The sequence below is a fragment of the Heloderma suspectum genome, chromosome 5, assembly GCF_057233095.1.
Source record: "Heloderma suspectum isolate Gila_16-S chromosome 5, 16-S_ref, whole genome shotgun sequence".
In the NCBI taxonomy this organism is placed as follows: domain Eukaryota; kingdom Metazoa; phylum Chordata; class Lepidosauria; order Squamata; family Helodermatidae; genus Heloderma; species Heloderma suspectum.
This window is the reverse complement of record NC_139462.1, coordinates 167,035,372-167,062,752: the sequence shown is the minus strand read 5'-3', so window position 1 is coordinate 167,062,752 and position 27,381 is coordinate 167,035,372. Positions and strand designations below refer to the sequence as shown.

Sequence of the window (27,381 nt, the reverse complement as noted above, 5' to 3'; positions counted from 1 at the left end):
CCAAATGAAAGATAAACAAAATAAGAAAACAGATCAAGGAGAAATTAACTGAATATCCTTCGTGTTTATTTTACATGATAATATCAAAGACTGGATATTTTGGTAAAAAGGAAGAGTTTACTTGCCAAAGAGGACATACCTCAGTGGTTCCAGCTGAGGAAAGTCCCTGTTCCAACCCATCCCCGCAACTGCCACAGGGCTACTAAAAACCCTGCTTGCCTCGAGGAGAAGGAAGAAAAGGCAGAGCAGGCCACTGAGAGCCCAGTAGCTTCAGTTTGGTTGGCCAGTATCTCCCTCAACTACCACAGAACTGCTTGCCCTGAGGGAAGGCGGAGGGAAAAGGCAAAACAGACAAGCGAGAGCCAATTACCATCCAGCTCCCCGTGGTTCTAGCTGAGGTAGCTCCCTCCTCCCCTCCCTCAACTGCCATGGAACTGCAGAAAAACCACTGGCTCCAGGGACAGCTGCCCAAGAATGGTGCTTCAGGGCCGCACCGGACATTTGAAGGACTGCCTGGTCAAATGTAGAACATTCTAAGTAATCTCTAACTAATCTCTCTTCAGTAAGAGTGGAATGTGGGGAAGATATTTTAGTTATTGGAAGAGCAAGGTTGAGGTGGGGTTGCAGCACAATGATTTGTCTTGCTCCCAGGCGAGCCGAGGGTCTGGGAACACATTTGCAGGGGGGCTGCCCTATGTGTGAAACTAGGGCAGCCTTCTTCATCAAACTGGCGCCCTCAAGATGTGTTGGACTACAACTCCCATCACCTCCCACCTGGATGGAGATGGTAGGGATTGTAGTCCAACACATCTGGAGGGCATCAGGTTGAGAAAGGCTGGGCTAAAGGAACTTGCTGGAACTAATTACTAGTGGCTGAGAACTTTATGACTTCTAGTGGTTGTTACTGTGGTGAGGGGGAGGACTGAATGGTTGGTATTTCAGAGGCTAGCATTTGAAAGAGTTTTGCCAACAGTGCTAGCCATCCCAATAAAACAGTGGAGGGTATGAGCTAGGGAAAAGGAGATGTGGGCTGAGACAGAAAGGTAACTTCCCCCAGGAGGGTGGCAAGAAACAGGAGCAGGGGAGTGATGGGGGGAAATATTTAAAATGAAAGAGGGTAGATGTGTGAGAGACGAAGTATTGGGGAGGTAGTTTACTGTGGAAGTGGTTTGCATAGGGATTTGAAAATCTTGTTTCACATGTACATGTAAAAACTATGGAAATTCTATAACCTGCCTTGAAAATTTGGAATACAGCAGGTTACACACCTGAAAAATATATATACATCTCATTTGTATTAGGAAATGCTAAGGCAGGAATGTGCTGCATGATCCACAACAGTGAGAGCTGCCTGAAAGTTAACAAGCGAGTCCTCAGCTTGCACACACGGTGACACTTTGCCATCAGTCAGGCAAGAAGACACAGAGGTTTGGGATAACATCTGGAGACTGATGGAGAGCCAACACACAATGTAGCTTAAGGGCGGGGCTTCACTCAACAAGCTACACCATGACTTGCCTGTATGTTTGAAATCCTAAGCCATGGTTTAGTGCAACCTATGCTTTGATGTTATCTTCAAATTGAGCCTATATGGCCTTAACCATCTACCAATAACTATTTCCAAGACCTCTAACTGCAGCTAGGAAAAGTACCCCTTGCAAACCACAAAAACCACTGTAAAATATTTGTCTGAGAGACGTGTTTCCACAGACAACCAAATAGACAGCAATATTTTTTTTTTATTTTCAATAACAGTTGTTCCAGCAAGGAGAGGGTATGTGTTTTTAATCTATTCTAGGTATCTCATTCATTCATTGGAACCTAAATGGCAACCAATACCCCTGATCTCTTATGTTAAGAAATTTAGTAACTGTTTCCAGAAAAGTATTAGATTTGATGTGCACAAATGCCAAGTCTAATGCAAGGCATTCGTGGATAGAAATGCCCTACTACATACACTGAGTAGGAATTTTGTACGGTCTTATAACAAGGTTATTCTTCAACATTACAGGAGATGCACGTGTAAAGGATCCCAGCTAAGTGAGTATGTTTAGACTGAATACCAGCATAAGCCATTTATTCCAAAGCCAATAACCTACTATGATTTAGTAACAGAATGTGAAAAAAATCTATTGAAATGTCTCATGCTATGCTCAAGAACTCTTTTGTTTTACCCCTACACAGAAATTGGCACCATCTCTCAATTTACCAGAAATGTATATTTGTTTATTTTAAGAAGAGAGCTTTGCATCCTGAACATTAGTAACGGAACTCTTTGAATAGATCACGTTACATGTTTTGTGGCTAATTCCTTTCTCTTGAAGAAAACATCAAGACTCCACGGTGGATAGTAATGGGTTCATATTAAATGAAGTTAGAGGAAAATTGAGATATTTTAATACATTTTTAATTCGTTTTTCTGTGTTTCCAAATGAGCTAGAATATAACCCCCCCCCCTTTGTATTCACACTTATCCTGACTCTATCAAATAGGCCAGGGCAATAACTGATTTTAACAGAAGGGAAGAAAGTCAAACTCTGCCTAATCCTGCTGCAGATGTTGCATATATGCTTTATCATTACCAAATCCTACGCCTTACATGCTATGTTTATCTTTGGGAAATTTCTTTCGCTATTATGAAGAACATACCTTCGTACCTCCAAAAGATATGGTTAAAAAGCAATCAGAAATGAGCTATATTTTCCAAAGTTCCCAAAATTCCTGGAAACTGCTGCAACAAGCACAGGGATGCAAACCCTTATCCGAGGCCTCTGTGCATTGCTCCCAATCTGAATGGATCCTTCCCATTGCTCTCCCACAATCTCTGATATGTAATGCAAAACAGGGCACATGTCAGGATGGACCCAAGGGCTTCTACGCCCCATCACATCCCGAATGACATGGGCGCTTGTTCCATTTTTGCATTCTCAAAAGAAGTTATGCAATTTGGATCTTTGTTGCTTAATCACTTGTTGGAGCAAATCTTTTAAAACACAAAATGGCAAGTTGCTATTTAAGCAATCAAGCTTAAACTGAAGGAAAATAATGTAAGATTCTGTTTCTTATTACCTGCTCTATGAAATTCTTGTCCTCCTCTGCCCAAACATGACAGTACCTCAACAGTGCAATCCTATACCTATATACTCAGAAAAGTCCCACTGGGCTCAGAGTGGCTTAGAGATGTGGAGGCCTAGGGGACAAAAACCAAAGGAAAATCATTGGAAGAAAAATGGGGTTTAACAGGCCTTCACATCTCTAGTGGGTATAAGATCGCAGCATAAAAGTCTCTCCCTACACTGCAACACTTCAGTATTTTAAGAGATTCTGTAGAAAATTAAAAACATTTAATAACAGACACAGCAGGGACCTGAACTAATCAAGCTGCAGCTAAAAGTAGCAAAAATATCACAATATCATTTTATAAACAACCAAATGGTTTCCAATGGCAAATTTAGAAGCAACATAATTCTCTCTTACATTTAACAGACTTTTTCCGAAAGAGAACACTGTCATTCCAGCCCAGGTTTCTTATGAAGTTATATGAAACAGTCAAGTTCCATGTATATTCCCTTTAAAACTCCCCCTTTCCTGCTACCGGTTTATTTCCCTCTTAACAGTTGCCAACAGTTAGCAACACATGAAAATCCTACTCATTTTGCTATGTTCTAAACCTTGGCAAATAGGTTGTATTTGACAACTATTCTGCTGTATTTGAAAGGAGAGAATAATGGAAGAACTCCAACTGAAAAGTTTAATGCTGCTTTTATTGGATTAACATTTCTAGTTATAACCTTCACTTACTCCAAATGACATGCAAGAATGCTATTTCCTGTCCTATAATTATTTACCTTCAAATTACTTTCCGTGTGGTACTTGGCACAAGATCGGAGCTGAGTCACCCAGTACTGTCTCTCCTTTGTATCACCAGCTAGAAATACACACACACACACACACAAATAATCTGTAATTTAATTTATTCCTTTTTAAAAAAAATTTGCACTTTGCTGCTATGAAGGCTCCCTGATCCCAAGTTTGCCATACTAAAACAGACTTTCTGGCATTTTGATAATTCTTGTATTTTAATTTGAGGTATTTTAGCAGATAGCTATTTTAGCAGATAGATATTTTAGCAGATAGATATTTTAGCAGATAGCACATGACGTTAATTTTTTTCCTATGATTTAAACAAATAATGATCAACCAATATGTGCAGGGAGTTGTTTTTCCATGTGGAAGCAAACATGTCTACAACAAGAAATGATACAGTTCAGGGAAACCTATCACATGGTTCTGATAATTGCCTAAACTGGCACTTAGTTAAATCAACAGACTTTCTTGGGGTATACCTTTTTCAGTCCTGAAAGACTTCATTTGAACCTCAGTAGGGCAGTTGTAAAATAAAAGATGAATCTATCTAAAGCCAATGTACTAATTCAGAATATGAACAACATTAAGTCAAAACAATATTTTAATAATGGCAGTATAATGATAACATGTAGTGCAGGGTTTATTAAAATGCTAGTTGACTAGGACAGCTTTCCCCAGCCTGGTGTCCTCCAGATGCGTGGACTACAACTCCCATGGCTATGGTGCCTGGGGATGAAGGGAGTTGTAGTCCACACATCTAGAGGACATCAGGTTCTAGAAGGCTGGACCAGGATATATATATTGTTGCATTTATTTGAAATGTGTGTTTTTTTGCTGTAAAATTTAAGTGAGGAATAAAACCTACATGTGTTTTCCCCACACAAACTTGTTATGTGATAACATCTATTTTAAAAGCAACTAGTTTTTATCTTGTTCCGCAGATTGGTTACTGAGCATCATTACAAAACAATAATTCAGAATAGCAATACATCATACTGTACTAACCACAGAATTCTTCTATAGAAGGAGAAATATCATGATGTTCCCATCCCCATTAGTACACTAAATTCATCCTTGAAGGAATTTGAATCTATTACAAGGGCTCATTTTATTTCAAGATTTTAATATTAAGTCACTGATATAATCATAAATATTTCCTTAAAAAAGATACAACAACAGAAGCAAATAATGGGTGGTATCCAATGGCTGTCTGTCTGCCAGCAGAACACCACTCAGGGAACAGTTTTCCCATCCCCACTTCTAACCCCTTCAAATCTGCTCCAGTGCAGATTTGGAAAGAGTGTGGGGGAGGGGAGGAAGGGGGAGTCTCACCCCACGAGCACTCCACTTACGCAATGATGGCTGTCACCTAACATCCTCAGATTTTATATATTAGGCAAATTCATGGTTAATAAAGCTAACCATGGTTACCAGTCATTGGGTGAAATCCAACATTGTGCAAGCTGACTTCCACTCGCGCAATGGAACTTTCCCCTCCCCTCTGCAATGCCTAGAGCAGGTTTTGTGGGCACAGGGGGCCTGCAGGGGAAAGAGGGATCACCCCCTCCCTGTTCCACAGACACCATCCCATCAGTAGGAGTTCACTGGCTACCACCCATGATGGCTATACACTTGAATCAGGTGAGAGTAGCTATCCTTGACGTGGAATTTGAGGTGCTACACTTGAAGCACATCAGTCCTCATGTAGGCAGGAAGCCTGTGTTAAATGGGTGATCAGGAAACCAGTGGGGTAGTACAAGAGGCATGAATTGGAGCCATTTCCTTTTGGTGTTTTGGCAGATAGACCCACTAGCAGGAAAAATTCCATCCTGTGTATTTGGGATGATGTATGATATAAGACATGAGGTAAATTTTGGAGATTTTTTTGGAAATTCTGCCTTCACAATTATGTATTGGAAAATCCATGGAGGATATAGCTATCAGTGTTTGCTATATGCTATCTTCAGGTTCAGAATAAATACCAGTTGCTGCAGACCAACAGTAGAAGATAGCTTCTGCCCTCAGGTCTTGCTTGTGGGCTTCCCAGGGGCATCTAGTTGACCACTGTGAAAAACAGGATGCTGGACTAAACAGGCCTCTGGCCTGATCCAGCAGGGCTCTTTTTCTACTTTTTTTCTACACTTGGGGTAGGGGGAAGAAGACAGAAGATTGTTCCATTCCAGAACATCCAGTATGTGTGCCCTTCACCTATTTCCATCCATTGGATATACTGAGTTGTTTCCAACCTGACCATTTGCCAGTGGAATGGGAATAACCAGTGGAACTATTTCCCACTCTCCTCTGCAGCTCCCCATGCACCCCCCAAAACTGCTCAGGGGGTCCCCAAATTCTCTGGACCACATTTGGGAGGAGAGAAAGGGTATGTCTGCTTGTGTGACGTTGGATTTAAGCCATTAAAACTATCTCCTGGCCTCTCCCCAGCTTGACTCTGAGAAATAGGACTACCACTGGCAGACCCCTTTTCAGATTATGAGAGTGTAAACTTCCCTTTTCATAAATTGGGTCTAATGTGAATCAGACTGCCTGGCACAGCCCCAGAACATTTCAACCCCAAGAATGCTATTTCACAGATTTCAACCACTATGTAATAAAGTTTTACCTTATCCAAACTAACAAAAAAAACTGCCATAGTTAAGTGAAGTGCAACTGGAAAATGCAAATGATAGGAAAGGCAAGTTTAAATAAGATTTAAATTTTTAAAAAAAGCCCTGGGAACAGATTATTGTACCTCTCAGTTTATACATTTCTCCATTAGCAGAGTATACCATCAACATGTTTGGAGCTTCATCACTGAGGGAAACTACGGCCCCAGCTAAGGACAACACCCCTCGTGGCTTCTGGTTTTTACTTTGTTCATTCACAAAATATTGTAGAATTCCAGTCTCAAAATCCAGCATGAAGTACCTGTAAATGAAAAAGAGAGAAAAAACACAACGATGTATATAATCTAATTTGCTATGCAGAACCTCAAGAAGTTGAAATGTTTAATATGGGGAAAATATCCTAGGACCATTTCCTGCATACATAGTACCCATCTGTACTGTTGTTGCCAGGTTCCACATCTACAATTGTTCAGTAACTCTTAGAAGCAGATCGAAAAGCAGAAAGTTCTTCAATAACATAATCAATTTGTGAAATATATTACATTACTTCCCTATAGTTCCACCAAACAAGACAAAACTAATCCTGCTCAATTATTTCATACTTTTCACTTTTAAATGTAACAAGGGAAGGGGCAGGAGGGACACCTCCTACTGATATTAAAGGATGGGCAAGTTGAATTCATATGGGAGATGGCATGTTTATGTTGAGGCCATGAAAGGGCTTTATATGTGAAAACCAACACGCTGAATTGAGCCTAGAGAGCATTGCAGTTGGTGGATGGCAGGTCTTCATTGTTCCTTCCTCAGTAGAAGTCTAGCCCTGATGTTACAAGGGATCTGAATATTGAAATTAAAAAAAAAAAAACCCTCCCCACAAATGAAAACAGTTCCACTACACTGAAAACTCGTAAGATACTACACAGGTTATGATGAAGCTACTTATACACAAATACTTTTAGATGGAGGCAAAATGCCAGGAGCTAAATGTACGAAATTCAAAATTAATTGACAAATAAAACCAAGTCAGCCCTTTCCCCTGCCAATTAAAAATAAAGCAGAAGTGTAATGAGGACTCCATTACCACAAATGGGCTTATTTATTAGAGAAGCTTCATTTCTCAAGGTATTTTAATCTCTCAGTATTCCAGCTGAAGCGATCAGACAATGGGGTGAACGTTATTCACAATGAGTTCTCACTGGAATGAATGAGACAGGTCTGAAATCAAACATCCTACTGATTTTTATGGGAGCTAAGTGTGATTAACTTGGTATGGATCCAGCCTTTTTATCTCCACTCCTAACTTTTCAAAACTAGATGCCAAATACAGTTTGAACCTGCAAAAACACTGGGCTGCAAAAGGTGTTTTTGTGTTGTTTTAAAGTGACTTCCCTTCACTCATAACCATATTAATTGGAAGTAAATGGATTCCAAAGGAGGTAATATTCAAATAAGAATCCTTTGATCACAGTTTTATAGTTAAAAACAAAGGTTTTACCTTAGCCTATATTTCTTGTGTAAAACCTATATACAGAGGAGACCCTGACATAGTATAAGACAGAACTCCCAAACACAAAACCACTCTTTTGAACTCACTGTTTTCTGCTCCAAGATCCATTGCACAGAAGGCAAAGTGAGGAGGCTCACAGACAAGTAACTGAGTACAAGGCAAAGGGGGACGGGTCTGAGCCACAAATGCCAAATCAAATATTTGCTCCCACAAAGTATAACAAAATGCCCATTTCAGAGAAGGTGATGATCAGAGAAACACACAGGCATAACACTTATCCACACTACACACTCACACACAAATCACACACTCCACAAACAAACCAGCTAACGGACACCACATTAAAAAAAAGGCAGCCCCCCCCCCCCCCCACACACACACACACACAGCATAGGCTAAAACACTTCCCTGCTACCCCCAAGGTACTTTCTGGGCTGCTGGGCATGCTTCAAGACAAAGCACTAAGCTGCAGCCACCCACCATTTTTATTTCTAAGAATCCCTCTGGGGTCAATGCGGGGCCCCAAGGCATTCTTAGAAACAAAGATGGCACTTTGTGAAGTGAGTATGCATGCCAGCCTCCCAGTTTAAAAAATCATTTAAAAATCAGGAGGGGTTCGGTCCCTAGCAGGTGCCAAGGGAAGTGTTTGCAGGCATAATGGTGCTCATGGGCACCACTTTGGGAACCCCAGCCATAGATACTTGTGAACTGTGGTCTTGTTCCTTATCACCGTATTCCATATTCTCCTTCTCCATATTCTCCTTCTCGGTAAGGAAGCAGATGGCTGTGGTCATCATCACCAGTGCCTCTTCAATGCATATTAAGAATGTAAGAAGCTGTTTTACACGTCAGACTAGTTCCCCATCTAGCCCACTAACAGTGGCTCTCTTTGTTCTGAGGCAGAGGTCTTTCACAGTACCTGCTACCTGATCACTTCACCTTGCAATGCCAGGGATTGAGCCTGGGATGTTCTGCAGTTATCTGCTATTTTCTAGTTCCTACTTTCTTGTTCCCCGTGAGCACTAAAACATTAACCATCATATCACCTGGCAGAGCCCAAGTTGAATGTCTGCAAACCCTCCTCCTTCATATCTTCTTAAGACTCTAACCGGGTTCGGATGACACACTGTGGCTTGTCATGGGTTATTTAACCAACAATGAGCTGTGGTACCCAGAGGCACCAAACTGCATATGCAACCCCCGCTTGGGGGTTGTCGTGTTGTGCGAACCCAGTGAGCGTGAGTTGGCCTAAAGGTATTACATTATAAGGATTTTAGAACTCCTCATCAATGCAGCTTTTTAATCCATAAACCCCAAGAGTGAAGAGATAGTTTAAATATAGGCATGAAACTTTGCCCCACATATTTTGAACACTATATAATATTAAAGTTCATGCTCTTTATTCTTTGTGGTTCAAATAAAAGGCCTAAATATATTTTCTGTTTGTGCATAATGTTATAACCCAGACTTTGCTAGAAGGTTCAGTTTAAAAAAATGCATATTGCCTCTCCATTTCAGTTCCTCATATGTAAAACTGGAATGTTACCTTTCTCATATAACAGGACAAACACAACAGAGACAGTAAGCCACCTTGCAAGTACTGTGCTATTTAAATGATCCATAATAGCGACAGAAGCAGCAAATTGCACTGAACATCATGTGCTTTTGCCTGTGCAAGAACACTACTGATTACCAAACCTTTGTACATTATTTGTTACTGACTGTTAGCCTTTGAAATAAAATATGCAAAACCAGACTCGCAGTCTAAGACAGAAGTCCACAGGGCCCACGTTATTCAATGACACATTAACACTTCAATTTCAAAAAATTAATAAAGCAACTAGCAGAAAATGTTTTCCCCACATTATATTTGACAACATCCTACATAGTTTGCTTTGCAATAGACAATCCTACCTTAACTGACTTGTTGCTTAATAAAATACATACACAGCGTAAGTTCTAGTAGTAATATTTTTAACAGTAAATTGCCAGAAAGTTGCACATTTTAAGTGAGTGACTGAAATTTTTGGCACTTAAAATTCTGTTATGTCTACTGTTACTATTGTGAATAGGATATGCATATTAAGTAAACCATCTTGAGTCAGCACAGTTCTGTATTGAGGTCATACTGGTGTCCCCCTTCTTCCCAGACCTTCACAGTTCACCCTGCATTTTAGCAACACTCTGCCTCAGCAAGAATTACTGCCAGACACCAGCAAATTTTCAATGTTACGAAGGAAAAACATTAACTTCCATGGACAGATAGCCCCAAGGCTATTTTCTGTTAAAAAAAAAAATACACCCATTAAATCCAATAATTTTAAGTTACTGTGCTACATATTATACCAGAATATATATATAAAGTAATTAGAGAATGGCTGAGGAAGCAACAAATCCACTAACACTAAATGGCTAAAATATCCTTATACCCATCTCTACACAGAGCACATTTGTTTAAATGAAGTCCTACTTTGTTTCCAAAAAAAATCCCAACTTCAGTAAAATCCCAGCATGATCAGACTTCTGAGCCATGGAGTCACAGGGTACCCTTACATATATTTGGTATTCTTATTTTATGTATGGAGGGCACTCTTGGTTACCAATGCAAACTTGCTATAAATAAGAATGAAGATATAGGGCTGGTTTCACTGCAATAAGCCTTCTGGTTTATCAATAATGAGCAAACATACTCAAACATGCTGCCCAATCTCTCCCACTTGGCTTCTCATGCCAGCAGGACCAGCTAAACTAACCAGGAAGTCACCAGCAAAGAAAAGCTTAGCATTACATCCGAACTGGGATTCCTGGCTTATCGCCTTCAAACAAGCCAGGAATCATAAGCCAAGAACAAACCCTGGTTTCAGATTCCTTCTTGTTAGGAGCAATGTAAAAACAACATTAAAGCAACAGTTAATGCTAGTGCAATATCCTGTTCTCACACAACAGATAAGGGGGGATACCCTAGCTGCAGGGGAACCTTAATGATGTTTTGCTGGTGTATTTGTGAAAAGGTTACATAAGTGCCCCCACTGGACTGATACAGTGGGAAGGAAGGCACTCCACCTCTAAAGTCAGACTTTTTTTATTTTTAAAAAAAGGTACTTGAGGGGGAGCAGCTTATCAGCAGTGATGGCACTGGCCAATGGGTGCTCATAATGATACTTGTACAGTCACATGCCATGCATCATTCCCAAAAGCAATGAAATGTTAGCTATAAGAGAAGCTGCACTGCTTTTCCTAGCATCAACAGTTATTATTGGAGGCACAGTTGTGCCTCCAATAGATAAGGCGATCAGTCAAAAAAGGATTCCGCAATGTTAAATTATTTCTATGATGGGAAACTAAGATTTCTCTGCAACAGACATGCTAGCTGGGGGAAGAGGGATTTTGACCCCATTAAATAAAAAACACCTAACAACTGCAAATCCATTGCACAACAAAGCTACCGTCTGCAAGGTCCCTGCATTCTTCGAACCGGCGTTTCACACTACTAGCTTTATATTTAGCCCCAGCCAACTGGTTTTGCTGCTCACTTGGAAGGCACCGTCCCAAAACACAGTCCCAGGCTGGTTGCTTTATATTTAAGCAGGAAGCCATCTGTGACACCTCCCACACTTGCCTAATGTCATAGCCTGATTTAGTCATAATAGTCATCGTTTCTAATTGCAAAAATAAAAACCAAGGCCAACTCAGAGCCATATTATCTTTCTATAAACCATACCATAAACAAACAAGCTCTCAATTGCTGAACTAAACAAAAGAACAGAGTTGGCCACATTGCAAGAATTGGCCTGATTCAACACTATCACGCTGAATCATGTTCAAAGACCATCATTTCCATACGTTAAGATGCTAAATAAAGTCTGACTGAGGAAATAGAGACAAGATGGTAGGAACCAGAGTCAAGCAAACCTAAGGATATTAAACCTTCCTAATGGGCAAAATTGAATGAGGGCTCTGTCATTAGCTTAGCTTCAGATTATAAAGATTCCTTGCTCCTATCAAACATTTGTTTGTTTTTATTTTACAAGATTTCAACCCCACCTTTCAACCCCCAAGTCAGCTTCCAGATTAAAAACATAGTAAGAAGGAGTATATCAGTTAAATCGCTAAAAAGAAACAGCAGTACAACAGGGCATAACTCAACTGGGAGAGTTTAAAAATGTATTGCCACAGCAGGATGTTTAAAAAGTATGGAAGAATAAAATAACCTTTGCTACCCTCCAAAAACTCATAGGAGAGGGGGTCAACAGCATGTATTTCAGGAAGGAGTTCCACAATCTGGGTGTCCCACCGAGCAGGCCCACTCTCCATGTCCCCACCATCTGTACCTCCGAAAATGGTGAAATAAAGAACAGGTCCTCATATATTGAATATAGCACACAAGCAGTTTCATGTGAGAGGAGGAGGTCCTTCAGACAACCTGGTCCAAAGCCACTCTGGACTTCATAGGCAATATCCAGCACATTTAATTATGCCTGGAAATGAATTGGAAGCCAGTGCAAATCAAAAAGAACTGATGTTCTGAAAAGCAAACATCAGAAACCACTCTGGCTCCAGCATTTGCACCAGTTGGGAGTTTCCTCAAGGGCAACCCTATGTAGAGCACATTGCAGAAGGCCAAAGTGACTGCATTCAGGGCATGAGTGACAGTGAACAGATGATCCAAGAAAAGGCACAGTTGATCCACAAGCCAAACTTAACCAAAGGCACTCCTGGTTACAGCTGTCATCCGGCCTCAAGGAGCACTCCCAAATTACAGACCTGATCCTTCAAGGGGAGTGCAACTCCATCCAGCACAGGCTGTATCTCCAAGTCCAGAGCAGCTTTCCTACTGACCAGAAGTACTTCCAACTATCATTACACCCAAACAATGGTTCAAGACTCCCATGGCTTCCTTGGCATTAGAAGAAGAGAAAAAGCTGCCCATCATCTGCTTATTGATGACACCCAGCTCCAAACCACCAGTCACCCTCCACCAGCAATTTCAAATAGATTGCTGCTACAGTCAGGGCCAGAAATATTGGAACGAGGATAACTGTTTTGGCAGTTGGCCTCTGTACACCACCACATTGAAGTTGAAAGGACACACACCCAGATGGGAGCGAAGTCAGGACTTTCAGCTGTAATTCAAGGGGTGTGACAAAAGTGGGGCACTAACATTTCAGGAAGGACAGCCAGTGGCATACACACACTCCCATCGTTGGTGGCTCATAAGTAATGGAATGAATGGCTGACAACCAAGCTGCACGGCCAGGTGTGGCCTGTTTCCTGGGTGCCCCATGACCAATCAAGCAAATAAAAGGCCTGGAGGTGGTTCTGAGTGTTACATTTGCATTTGGTAGCTGTTCACTGGAACTCCCAACATGAGGTCCAAACAGGTGTCCAATGCAAGTGAAGGAGGCCATCATTTGGCTGAGGAAAAAACATAAACGCACCAGAGAGATAGCAAAAACATCGGGAGTGGCCAACACAACAGTTTGGAACATCCTGAAAAAGAAGGAATGAACTGGCAAGCTCAGCAACAGCAAAAGGCCTGGAAGACCATGGAAGACAACTAAAGTGGATGACCACTGAATGCTGCTCATGGTGAAGAGGAACCCTTTCACAACATCTAGCCAGGTCAAGAATGCTCTTGAGGAGGTAGGCATGTCATTGTCAACATCTACAGTCAAGAGACGGCTTTATGAATGTAAATACAGAGACTTCACAACAAGGTGCAAACCACTGGTAATGCTCAAGAACAGACAGGCCAGATTAGCCTTTGCCAGCAGACACCTAAAAAAGCCTGCCCAGTTCTGGAATAAGATTCTTTGGACTGATGAAACCAAGATTAACTTGTACCCAAATGATGGGAAGAGAAAAGTATAGAGAAGGAAAGGAACAGCTCATGATCCAAAGCATACCACATCATCTGTCAAACATGGTGGAGGCAGTGTTACAGCATGGGCATGTATGGCTGCCAATGGAACCGGGTCACTGCTGTTTATTGATGACCTGACTGCTGATAAAAGCAGCAGGATGAATTCTGAAGTATATAGGGCTGTACTTTCTGCTCAGATTCAGCCGAATGCTGCCACACTGATAGGACGCCGCTTCATATTGCATATGGACACAAAACATACAGCAAAAGCTACCCAAGGGTTTCTCCAGACAAAGAAGTGGGATGTTCTTCAATGGCCAAGTCAGTCACCTGATCTCAACCCAATAGAGCATGCTTTTCACTTACTGAAGACAAGACTGAAGGCAGAAAGACCCACAAACAAGCAGCGGCTGAAGGTAGCTGCCTGCAGTAAAGGCCTGGCAAAGCATCTTGAGGGAGGAAACTCAGCATTTGGTCATGTTCATGGGTTCCAGACTTCAGGCAGTCATTGACTGCAAAGGATTTTCATCCAGGTATTAAAGGCGATCCTTAAGTTTGAAATGATGTTGGTTTGTTCCATTACTTATGAGCCACCAACGATGGGGGGGGGGAGGGTGTATGCCACTGGCTGTCCTTCAAAAGTGCCCCACTTTTGTCACACCCCTTGAATTACAGCTGAAAGTCCCAACTTCGCTCCCATCTGGGTGTGTTTCCTTTCAGCTTCAATGTTGTGGTGTATAGAGGCTAACTGCCAAAACAGTTATCCTTGTTCCAATATTTCTGGCCCTGACTGTATATGCAGAGCCCTCCAAAAAACCTGCAGAACCCGAAAAGTCAAAAGTCATTGGGCTCAACAACAGTCCCCCAGCATCACTTTCTGGGATCTACCTGCTGGGTAAGACTGGGACCACCATAGAACAATGCTCTCAAGTCCCATCTCCAAAAGATCCTCCAGAAGGATACCATGGCTGATGGCATTGAAAGCTGCTGAGTTGTCCAGTAGAACAATGACATGCTTCCCCTGTCCACTTCTCAGGGCAGAGTGTCCACCAAAATGACCAAAGCCATTTCAGTTACAAAGCCAGACCTGAATTCAGACTGGAAAGGAGCCAAGTAATCAGTGTCATCCAAAAAAGCCTGGAGTTAAGCCACCACTACTCACTCAAGTACCTAGCTCAAGAATGGCAAATTAGAGACAGGCCAGTAGTTATCTTTAACTGGGGGGTCTAATTATTATTATTTTTCCAGCAGATGTCTAATCATTGCTTCTTTCAAAACACATGGTAAAGGGAAGGTGGACACAACTGCAACCATCTATCCAAGCCAAGCTTCTCCTGGCCCCCTTCACAAGCCAGAAAGGACAAGGGTCAAGCAAGCATGTGGATAACCTCAGACCTCCAAACAACTTGTCCCCATCTTCACGTTGAATGAGCTGGAAGCTATCCATCAAAACAGAACAAACAGATGCAGATACCAAAGGCACATCCCTGGACTCTGCTCTAAACGTGGAGTCCAAGTTGGAGCAGATGCAACATAATTTTATTGGCAGGTTTAGCAAATCCATCACAGCGGGCCAATCTAGGTTCCTTCTCTCCATCCTTGGGATTCAGATGTAATAATCCCTTCATGGAACAGGTCCACTGGCCAACACTGAGCTGATGAAAAGGCAGTGGGAAAGTGAGATTTATTCACCATCACTGCCGCAGAATAGGGTCTAAAATTTGCTCTATCCGTATTTATTTATTTATTTATTTATTTATTTATTTCTATACCACCCAATAGCCGAAGCTCTCTGGGCGGTTCACAACAATGAAAGCCACAAAGCGCAGCATAAAACAATATAAAATATGAAAGCATTAAAACCACAATATAACAGTACAACCAGAATAAAACCTAGCAGCAATGTAGAGATTTAAAATACAGATTTAAAACACCAAAGCTAAAAGACTAGGAAGCTAAAATACGGGAGAATAAAAAGGTCTTCACCTGGTGCCTGAAGGAGTACAACGTAGGTGCCAGGCAAACCTCGCTAGGGAGTTCATTCCACAGCCAGGGTGCCACAGCAGAAAAGGCCCTCTTCCTGGTAGCCACCTGCCTCATTTTCTTTGGCAGGGGCTCAACTAGAAGGACTGCTGAGGATGATCTTAAGGTCCGGGCAGACACATATGGGAGGAGGCGGTCCTTCAGAGAACCTGGCCCTAAGCCATTATTAATGCCAGTACTTTGAATTGGGCCGAGAAATGGACTGGCAGCCAGTGCAGTTGGAAAAGTACTGGCGTAGTGTGATCTAGTTGGCCAGTCCCTGTTAACATTCTTGCTGCCCTATCTTGTGTTTGGTTGGACTCAGCCCAAGTCTTCCTTGAACATTACTGTCTCCCCAGGCATCTCTCTCCCTTCAGATCTTCAGAAAACCAGGGTGGTTGGACTCTGACCAACTGGAGAAGGTGCTCAGGAGCAATAGTGTCCCTAAGGGCAGACCATCCTAACTGATCCTCCACCCCTGAAGAGTTAAAGAGTCCCAGTAAGCCTAAACTCTATCAGGAAGGGATCTGTTCATGACAACTGAGTTATTTCAAACTCCCCCGTGCCCCTCCTCCAGATCACCATCCTCCTGTGTAGCAAATGGCAGCATGTGTCCTGCTACATGGGTTGGAGCAGGTATTAACTGAAGCAGGCCCATGGTCATTATGGAGGCCATGAAATCCTGAGCCAAACAGGATAAGGGGCCTCCACATGGGGGTTAAAGATCCTCAGGACAACCAACCTGGGGGGGGGGCTGCCACTACCACACCTGAGACCACCCCTGCTACCTCAAGGCAAGGAGACTGTTGGGCAGCGAGATGGATGATACATCTGACATCTGAACCCAGCACAATTTCCTCAGGATGATTTGTTAACCAAGCCCAAGCCACCCTGAGAACCCATGGCTGAATTGTTCAGGGTGGAATGATTTCAGAGTGGCTTGACATGAGATGCAAACCTGGCAGAGTGGCTTATGCATAGCTTGTCAGAAAGGGCTACAGAGCTGCCTGGCAAGAGCAACAAAAAGCCTGGTCACTCCTTGCAAATTCACTAGTGCCACTTCCCTCCCCATTTGCCTCTCCTCCAATACATGACACTTGCCAATTTACTCCTCCACTTTGTCACCTCCCTAGATAGTAACATCTCTTTTTTTATCCTTCAGGGAGATTTAACTTAAAAAAAAAAACTTTCCAGGAAATTTGCACACATTTGCAGTAACTACTGCACTTATTTGTAGTAATGACTACACTTTAATGAATTTACAGAAATCTCCCCGAAAAAATATTAAAGTTAAATTTGCGCAAATCTCCCTGAAAATTAAAAAGAACCCTACAAAAAACCTTCTTCACCATGAATGAGTGAATCTGTGCTCATTTGCAGAGTAGGCTGCTGAGGTTGTGCCACAAAGGCCTATGGAATACATGATGGAAGCAGGCAGGAGGACTAAAGGGGAAACAAGTCACAGCAAGCTGCATAGCACCTGATCATCTGACAGGAGTACCATGGGCTAGCAATTGAACAACCAATCAACCATGGCTTATTTTCACATCATGGCTTATCGTGATGTGCGAACCTGCCCATTATCTACTTTAGAGTGTGACTGGGTTCAGACAACACGATAACTCATATTCAAGGGTTGAGTATGGGTTGAGTGTGGGTTGTCGTTGAAGCGTGGGCTGTTGTTGAAACATGGGTCATCGTGTTGTCTGAACCCAGCTGCATTAATAAAACGTGGTTTGTTAAGCATGAACAACCCATGAAAAAACCTATGGTTTATTGTTGTGTTGTGAACCGTGGGTTGCTCATGGTTAAACCATGGTTATTGCAGCTGTGTTCAGACAAAATGATAACCCACATTTCAACAACAACCCACAGTTCAGTGATAACCCACATTTAACCCTTGAGTGTGGGTTACTGTGTTGTCTGAACCCAGCCACTAAGTTCCTTGGGCAGGAATCTGCTGCCTCTTTTGTAGCTATTGAATTCTATAAAGGCACCATGCAGACTCATGGTGCTGTATGTAAGAATGAGTGAGGGAATAGGAGGCTGAGAGCATTCAAGAGTTTATGTCCTACAAACCGGCACGTTTGCCTCTATGTACCACCACCTAGGATAAAAATGCATCCACTTTACATTCGGGAACGCTTATTATGTTCAATTATTCATTCACCATTTTTCACAAAATGATTGTTTTGTTGACTTGGCATAAATGCTGCTTCTTGGGTCTGACCTGTGGCAAGCACAGAGTATGAGCTAGGTTTAAGTTGGCTTTATCTACAGGATTTAACACTTTAATAGCCAAGCACCTCACAGGTATTCATTTGATCTCCTAACATATCCCACTATTCTCTTTAGAGAATAGGAAATAAGCTGCAAATAGTTGGTGTTGAGCCAAGAATCTCTGGAATCAAAATCTCTGAGAAAAGGAGCTAATAAGTAAGTTTGTAGGCCAATTTCTCAGCCTCTTACTGATGCGTAGCAAACTGCTGTTACCAAGTAGTTACAATTTTATTCTTCTTTGTCAGTAACAATATTATGTCTTAATTTCCAGAGGGGTAGCAGCATTACCCTGTCAACAACTATTACTATACTTAAATCTAACTCAACTGAAATAAAGCAAATCCTATATGGGAGAAGATCTAGTAAATCTCTGCAGTGCGTGTTGAACATATAAACCTACACACACACACACATCCAGAGACATTAAGACAGCTCATCAGTTCTCTGTAAATACACTCCATAGATATGAGGAAGTATGGATAGTATAATTTGTTACTAACCCTTCACATAAGGGTAAGGGCACAATAAATCATACTATTCCAGATTCTTATCAATATAGACAAAACAGATTCTTCACCTCCTGCTCATAATTTAAGTATTTCCTCCATTATTAATACATTGGCATTGGGAATTAAGACTAAGGGCACAATCCTATGCATGTTTAGACCAAAAAAGACAATTTTTTCTGTCTAAACATGCCAAGGTAAGTATGTCTTGAATACCAAGAGCATAAATCAGAATGCTTTTACTAGCTGTCAAGTATTTTAGTTTTAAGTATGACTTCACATTATGGTGACTTGTGTGGCTTCATACCATAGCTTCTTACAACAGCAATTTTAGGGATCAGAATAATCATATTCCTAAAGGAAGTCCTGCTTACATTTAAATTTAAGTTTTTTTTCCCTGCATTCAAGTTTTGCTTACCTGGCTGGCAGTCCAAATAAAAGCAGATATTCTATCCAGCTCTTTTAATTCCAGCACTGTGCCAAAAGATTAATAGTTCAAAATAACAGTCATTAATTTATACAGAGTAGCTGCCATAAGGATTCCCCTCTTTTAAAACTAGCTGATAATTTATAATCAGATCATAGCGAGATGCAAATTTTGAGTATACTAAGGGCAAACAGGTTATCAATAACTCCAATGAACTCTGGGTATTGCTTAATTATTTCCCACTGAATTCAATGGGACCTAAAAGGCTGAACTGGATTGTATGTCAAATTACAAATTTATGAGACTTTTAAAAAAACAAGGACAATGTTGCATTACAAAAGAACCACAGTTTCTAACTTACCACAAATCTAGAAGCGAGCAAAAGGCTTTCAAATACACCTTGCATCTCAGTGAACAGGTTTGGATGACACACATGGATCCACCATGGGTTATTTAACCCACAACATGCCGCAGCTCCCGTGGGTATGAAGTTACTATGTAACCCCCCACTTGGAGTTAGTCATGTCCTGCAAACCAAGCAAGCATGGGTTATATGAGGATTTAACAACCTTCACATAACCCTAAAACTGATAATGGGTTATGTGAGGATTATTTAACCCTCACATAACCCATGCTCACCAGGTTCACATGACACGCCGGCCCCAAGCAGGGGTTTCATATTCAAAATGGTGGCAACACATGCTTCAGCCTCACCATGGCTTAAATAACCCATGGTGGGTTATCATGTTGTGCAAACAGCCCTAGTACATTACTATTTTCATATCAGCTCCCTTCTTTATTATATAATTTATATGCCTATGGAAGTTAAGTATTCACTCCATCAAGGATCTGCAAGCTAACAATATCCTAGAATGCTGCACTAACATCAGTAAATACTGGCCCTTGAGGAGTTCCAACCACTGCATCCTAAGCTACTTTTGAAGCTTCTCCAAGTTTCAAAAGCAGCTTTTCAAGAAGGCTATGGGAGACCTACTGTTAATGGGAAGGGTCAAGAGCTCCACTGTATATGCAGCAAATGACAAAGTTAATGGGACGCACTTCTCAGGAGACATGCAGTAAAGGCTAATTTCATAGAGACTAAAATGTATGTAAAGTGCATCAGCCAGGACAGCTAGACTGGTGGGGACGAGGGAGAGGGCCTTTTCTGTGGTGGCCCCCACTCTGTGGAACTCCCTCCCTAGGGAACTCCGTCATGCCCCCTCTTTAATGAGCTTCTGTCGTGCATTAAAAACGTGGTTGTTCAGGCAGGCATTTGGGGTGGGTTAGGGTATTTTAGAAAATGTTTTTATTGTAGAATTTTATTGTTTTAAACTGTTTTTATTGTATGTTGTACATCGCCCAGAGTGGCTGGGTGACCAGCCAGATGGGCGATTAATACATTTAATAATAAATAAATAAATAAATAAAGATCGCCTTTAGTTTTCCTACTTTGGGAAGTAGAATTATTGACAGAGGACATCTTGATCTGGTTCGCATGATATGGCTGGCTCAGTGTGAGATATTTCATCCACAATTATCTGTGATGTGTGCCAGATGCATGCACTCGACGTTTTGAATATGCAACCCCTGATTGGGGTGATTGGGGGTTGCAGCATGTTGTGTAAACCTGGCCATCCTGGCTTATGGGAGGGTTAAACAACCTCTGCATAACCCTTGATTAGTAATAGGGTTATGCAAGGGTCGTTTAACCCTCAAATAACCCATGATGGCTGGGTTCACACAACAAAACACAAGCCCAATCACCATGATCAGGGGCTGCATATTCCAAATGGTGGCCACATGCACCACAGCTCATCATGGGTCAAATAACCCACCATGTCATGCAAACCAGCCCTTGGTTGACTTGGTTGGCATATAACACTAACCCGTAGTTTATTTAACCCGTGGTTTGTTGTCCTACCCAAGGTTTGTCTGGCAGACAAACAAACTATGGCTTGTTTTCTCAATTCCAAGGTTGTTTGTTTCCCTCCTCCATTGCCCTCTCCTTCCCTGTATCCCAAATGCCTTTGTGGCATTGTATTACTGACATGTAAAGCAGCTGGGGGGAGGGGGGCTCTTGCCTGCCACCTCTGTAGCCTGGCGAAACAACCCATGAACAATCCACCGTTCTGGTTTCACATGTAACAACAACCCATGGTTTAAATAATTCAGAGTTCACAACACAACAACAAACCATGGGTTCTCTTTCTGGGTTGTTCATGGTTAACAAATCATGGTTTGTTAGCATGGCTGTGTTTGCACATCACGACAACCCAGAATTCAGCAACCCATGGGTTAAATAAACCATGGGTTAGTGTTATGTGCAAACCAGGTCACTTTCACCAGCTTTGGAGGACTGAGTAATTCAAGGAATAATTTACCTGCCCAAGGTTGGGATGTGGGAAGAAGCAGCAAAATAAATGCTATTTTAGCTGTAGAAAATGATTTAACATTTCAAAATGTTCTTTCTGCAACTTCCCCTCTCCCGACTCCAAAAAAACTAGGATTCTAATAAGAGCCTGCAGGGCCTCACAAAACCAACAGAATATAGTGATCAAGGGTCAATAGGATTTTCAGAGGTTTTTTACAATTACAAATGATTCTTCATTAATGCTAGTAAAAATATTGACAGGAGGGCACAAAAAGAGAAAATAAGTCTCTCTCTCTCTCTCTCAAATCAACTTCCTTAGCCTAGGACTAGAAACTGGCAAACATAATACCAACACCCAAAAGTTAAAAACCTGTAAACTTCTGCCCAGGTATATTAATGATGAGCATTAAAGCTAGCAGATTAAAACATACTGGTCCTTGAATATAGAGCAAGCCTTGCCAAGAATCAGCATGGCTTTTGCAAGGTAAAGTCTTGTCTCATTAAACCACTGAAGTTCTTCAATGGTGTCCCTACGCATATAATAGGGAAGCTCTACAGAACACTAGGTACTTGGATTTGCAAAATACTTTTGATACAGCGAACAAAAGGCTCCTAAGTAACTTAGTAGTCATAGTATAAAAACTGTCATAGAACCTTAACTGCTTCAGACAGGAACTAGAGTGTAGGAATCACTTCAAGGGCTTTTCTCTTAAAAGTGATGTACAAATATTTTTGAACAGCAGCAACAATGAGACAGTTTTCACAAAGGACAAGGAAACACTGCCCCATACAAAGATCAGTATTCAGAATAGTGCAGCTGAATTTATTCAGAGGGAGGTAGTCAGGTTTGTAGATAACACCAAAGTATTCAGGATAACAAAAACTCAAGACACAGTAGCTCCACTAATCTCTTCAAACTCAGTGGGTTGGCAACAAAATGGAAGATCAGATAATGCAATGTAACTGCAATGCCATGCACACTAGACAACAGGTTATCTAACTTCACATATACACTAATGACATCGAAAAAAACCCAAACCTGTACCTACCTACCAAAGAGATCACAGAACCATAGCAAAAAGCAAACCAAAAGAATTGGGTCCATCATAATTTCTAACGTAACAGAAAAAGGGACTGAAAATAGTAGAGCAGATATCATACTCCCAATGCATAAGACTAGGATATGCCCACTGTGTTAAGAATAGCATGTATAGTTCTATAACCCTGTATCAAAAAGGATATTGCAAAATTACAGAAGAAAGCATGCATTTAGTTTAAAGTCCATTGGTTTTAACTATTTCAAAATCATTATGTTTAAGATTATAGTGAAAGATCTGTAGAATACTTTTCTTCTATTACCAACTGCAGCAAAACGATGAGGACAAAAACCCAAACTGCTGGTAAAGAATATAACGACTATATAGAATAAAGACAAGTAACTGGAAACTGCTGGGACAAATCCACTCCCCTCAAAGGAACTGTCTTGCCTTCCTCGCAAGCTGCCTTTCCAGGAAACAAAGAGGAATGTAGTAGAAATGATAACAGGTCTTGCTAGCAGGTCAGAGGAGGGTGGGGTCAGGGCCTTGGCTCCCACAACCCCCTTTCTTAATGTGTATCTCCAGCAACATTAGTTGCTGGCCAGGAATATAAAAGGTTACCTCTGAATCAGTAAATATCACTGCCAATTTCCTGTTTTAAGCAGTTATTCAAGTTGGACTGTTAAAAAAGGAATATACAGAGTTTTTATACTTTAGTGAATTATCTTAGGAAACCAGAAGTTGAGCTCTGATTAGCAAGAAAGCAGCAATCAGCATTACATTCCCCGACAGACTGCTGCATAGACACAATACACACTCATATCTTTCACAGTTGCTGTGTCCACCTGCAAGCCTACTAAAGTCAGAGTGACTTTGCAGAGGGCAAGTTGCTCATAATGTATCTTGGAAGCTATGCAAACCAAAATAATCAATACTGTCAATCCCCAAAGCTTTTTGTATGAGAGACAACTTTTTTCTGTTCACCCAGTGGGTATAGGGCAAGTTTTTAAATACACATCCCTATGCAACACACACACACACACAAAAAGTAGTCAACAGTATTCATTCAAGGGAAATGGGTAGATAAGGAAAAAGTGCGACTAAGCCCCATAAAATTCAGTGGGACTTCTGAGTACATCTGTATACAATTGTCCTGTAAGACATTTAAAATTCCCTTCCTTCTTTCCATGAAGGTATTATCTGTAGGAAAAATTGTGCACAACAGCAGTCATTCATCTTACCACTAAATTTATTATTTATTCATCGCATTTCTATACTGACTATCAGCTGAAACCCTCTGGGCGGTTCACAAAATGAACCTAAAATCATAAAATACAATAGCATAGCAAAACATAAAAAACAGAAGTTTAAAACAGAATAAAGCCAAATTAAAAAGCAAGATAAAAGCAAGCAGCAGTGCAAAGATCCAAAAACACACTAACGCAAACAGAACTGTCCACCTATTATCATCTGCCAAAATGGCAAAGATATTGCGCAATTTTTAAAAATTGTTACTAGTATCCAATAATGACCAGACACAAGTCTGGAAAATTAAGTTAATATGGTCTTGGCTACCACCATCTAATATGGAGTCTAGATGAAGCAATATTTACAGAAACTACCAAGACATGCCTTCTAAGAGTGTATTATCCTACAAGATAAGGGATAATTGGACATGAGAATCAAATAACAGAATATTGCCTGATATATACACTCTCTTATCTGTAGCAATCAAACAACAATTCCAATTCCATATTTTGGCATCATTTAAAAAAATAGAATTCCTGCTTCATCTATTCCATCAACTTATTCTGATCACATGGAAAAACATAACTCTTTTCTCCTAAATGTAGCATGAAAACATCGTAATGGTCTTGATTAACTCAAAATCACTTCCAGACTACATTCAAAGATGTTTTGTAATCTCCATGTTACCCTTAAGTAAGCAGTCCAATGGTAGGAGCCCACTTTTTCTCCAAAGCACTTAAAAACCAAAGGTAACCACGTTGGTTCATTTTTTTAAAAACCCACTCCAAGATCCACAGGCAGGCAATATCTTTATCATGCCCAAAAATAGTGAGCAAGCTTCCAAGCTCTCCAGTACTCTCCCCTACTCCCTGCTTTGCTTAACATCCACCCCGAATGAAGAGCTCATGAGAATTCAAAAGCTTGGTCACTATCTTGTGACCTTTCAGTTGGGCCTAGCTAGTAAAGATATTGTGCATCAGTTAATTTTGCACTGTTTCCTCTAAGTTTTTAAAGTGAGCCAGTGGGGCTGTTAAATATTCAGTATGTGCTCTAATCAATCCTGATATTTCAGACTATTTACATGGCCAGTTTGCACGTACTGGGCACATGGTGGCCATGGGGAAAAGCTCACACACAACAGCCATCAGTCCTTGTTGAGATGATCAAACATACGACTGCCACATGCAGAATTAAACTTGCAGCATGCAGCAGAGAGCCTCAGAAAGTGGAATCCTCCCGCTTATGGCAGTGGGAGCACAACAGCTTCCCAACAACTGAAAACCATCAAGCGTGTGTTTCAAAAGCTCTTGTGCAGAAGCACATACCCTCATCATTATGTGAAAAGGTCTAGAGTTGGGCTGTGTGATATGGAATGCATGCTGAAGAGCAGCCACACATCCGCGCGCACAGTGGTGCAACTAGTAATGGACCCTGGGGCCAAAGTCCACGCAGTAGGTGATGAAGGCATTAGGGCAGCAGAAGCAAAAGTCCCAACGATTCTATGATATATGCAAAACTGCGCATGCTCACAGCGTTTGTTTAAAAATCAGGGTTTGGCAAGCATTCTAACATATTATGAATGTAGATGGTGTTGTAAAGCATGGAATGACGGCCGTGGAGAGGGAGAGATGTTAATTATGTGCTTCACAACTGAAGTAACACAGGACAGCCTAAAGCCGCTGCCGCCACCATGCCCCCCCCCCCCAATAAAAGCATTAAGTCTGAGATGTCCTAGGTGCACCACTGCCTACACACACACACACACAAAAGATGCATCCAGTCAATGAAAGTTGGGTTCTGCTTCAATGAACACTTTCTGGAAGTAGCAACGCTTGGAACCTTAATAAGCAGCCAGGGGTGCAAAACGCCTGCACTGAAAAGTGCTGGAAATCTCTCAGAGTTGCTCGGGGAAGTGGTTGAAGAAAGAAGGAAAGTTCCACAGATTGGCCATCCACCTATATGACAGTGCGGGAAGAGGATGCCTGGCCGAGAACGGAACGCCCCTGTTTGAAAGAAGAGCTGGTGGAAACGGGGGGGGGGGGGAGGAGAGGACGTGCCAAATCCCTACTGCGGCGGGAATGGGTGTGGCAGCTGAGGAAAGGGTCCCACAACCGTTCGGGTGGGGAGCGCTGAAGGGAAGCGCCCGTCGTTAAAAGGAAGAAAAAGGCGCGGGGCAGAGGGACGTGGTAGTCGGCGCGCCCCACACCTCGTTGGCTGGACTCGAGGAAGCGTGGGGGGCAGCCCACGTCCTTCCCCCTCAACCCCAAAGCGGGGCAGAACTGGGGTTTCCACGGCACGATAAGCCACACACCCCATTACCTGCTTTGCCAGCCTTGGAGGAGGTTGGTGTATTTGCTCAGGGACCCCTCGAGCACCGGCTCCGTCCTTCCGCCCGCCGCCAGCCCCGCCACGCCGCCGCCGCCGCCGCTCCCGCCTGGACTGGCCGCGGCCGAGCTGGGGCTGCTGCCGCCGCCGCCGCCGCCGCCATCCGGTCTCCCTGCCGCCGCCGCTCCTCCTCCTTGCCGGCCCGGGAGCCCCCGACCGGCGGAGGAGCAAGGAGAGGAGCCGGCCGAGGCGGGGCTGCTGCTGCTGTTGCTGCCGCCGCCGCCTGCCGCCGAGACCGCGTCGCTGCCGCTCTGCGCCGCGGCCGCTGCCTTCTCCATGGGGCTCGCAGGGGAGGCTTGCGGCGGCTCCGGCCTCGGCTGCAACAGGCGCCGCCGCCGGCAGGCTGGGAAATCCCTGGCTCATGCGCGGGGAGGGGAGAGAGGAAGGGCCGGGAGAGACCCACGGCCGCCGCCGCCGGGGCCGCTGGTCGAGCCGGTGGCACTTCGAGCAGAGGCGGCGCTTTGTGCCCCGTGGCGCGCAGAGATCCGCCCCGTCCCCGCTCCTCCCTCACGCCCGGCCTCTCCAGCCAGCCGCAGCCATGAATCTCTGCCGCCTCGGCGCTCGCTTCCCGCAGCAGCAGCAGCAGCAGCAGCAGCCAGCGCAGGGAGGGCGACAGAGCCGCCGCGCGCGACTCCCCCCCCCCCCCGGCTGGGACAGGCCGAGCGCCCTTCGCGCCCCGCTCCTCCAGCCGCGGGGGGGTGGGGGACCGGCCGGCACGCACGCAGCCTGCCCACGCGCCCCCCCTCCGCGCACGATCATTCACACCGTGCTAACTGAGGGGTAGTTTATCCGGGATAACTTCCTCGCCCAGGGTTCCGGAGCATGGTCCGAAGGCACGTGAACCAGCAAGGTTCGCTGAAGCTAAACCAGGGGTTGAATTGCGGAAGAGAAGGAAGGGCGGTCCCTTCACCTTAAAAAAAAAAAAACACACACACACACATCCCCCGCCCTCAGCTAATTGGCTCAAAATGAGGGGACTCAGCTGCCGATTGTGGATTTCATTATGGACATCTACAATCCCAACTTTTCCCGTTTATACATCGCGTAGAGCAAGACTGAGTTGATCAGTACATGGATGCGAGGCCACGTGCACTTTGCTTTCATTTCCGTAATGGGGAAGGAGGAGGAACGTTTCGTTGTTGTTCAGTCGTTAAGAATGTGCTGTTGACATGTTTAGGATTACAGCCTTAACAAACCTGTTCAGGGCGGAGTGGTATAAAACAATTAGTAATCAGTGTCAGATA

General features: G+C 42.9%; 1 protein-coding gene across 2 annotated transcripts in view; it reads right to left on the bottom strand.

Annotated features, from left to right (window-relative positions):
* OSBPL10 (oxysterol binding protein like 10) overlaps positions 1 to 26,571 on the bottom strand; it is a 90,941-nt gene extending 64,370 nt beyond the window's left edge. Inside the window, exons 1-3 of one of the 2 annotated variants that reach the window (XM_084858269.1) lie at positions 26,072 to 26,571; positions 6,617 to 6,792; positions 3,849 to 3,928 (exon numbers count right to left, since the gene is read on the bottom strand). In XM_084858269.1, coding sequence (XP_084714395.1) covers positions 3,849 to 3,928; positions 6,617 to 6,792; positions 26,072 to 26,415 — 600 coding nt within the window. In that variant the 5' untranslated portion in view covers positions 26,416 to 26,571. The remainder of the gene's footprint in view (positions 1 to 3,848; positions 3,929 to 6,616; positions 6,793 to 26,071) is intronic. The other variant, XM_084858270.1, reaches the window with a different exon arrangement.
* Positions 26,572 to 27,381: the final 810 nt, after the last annotated feature.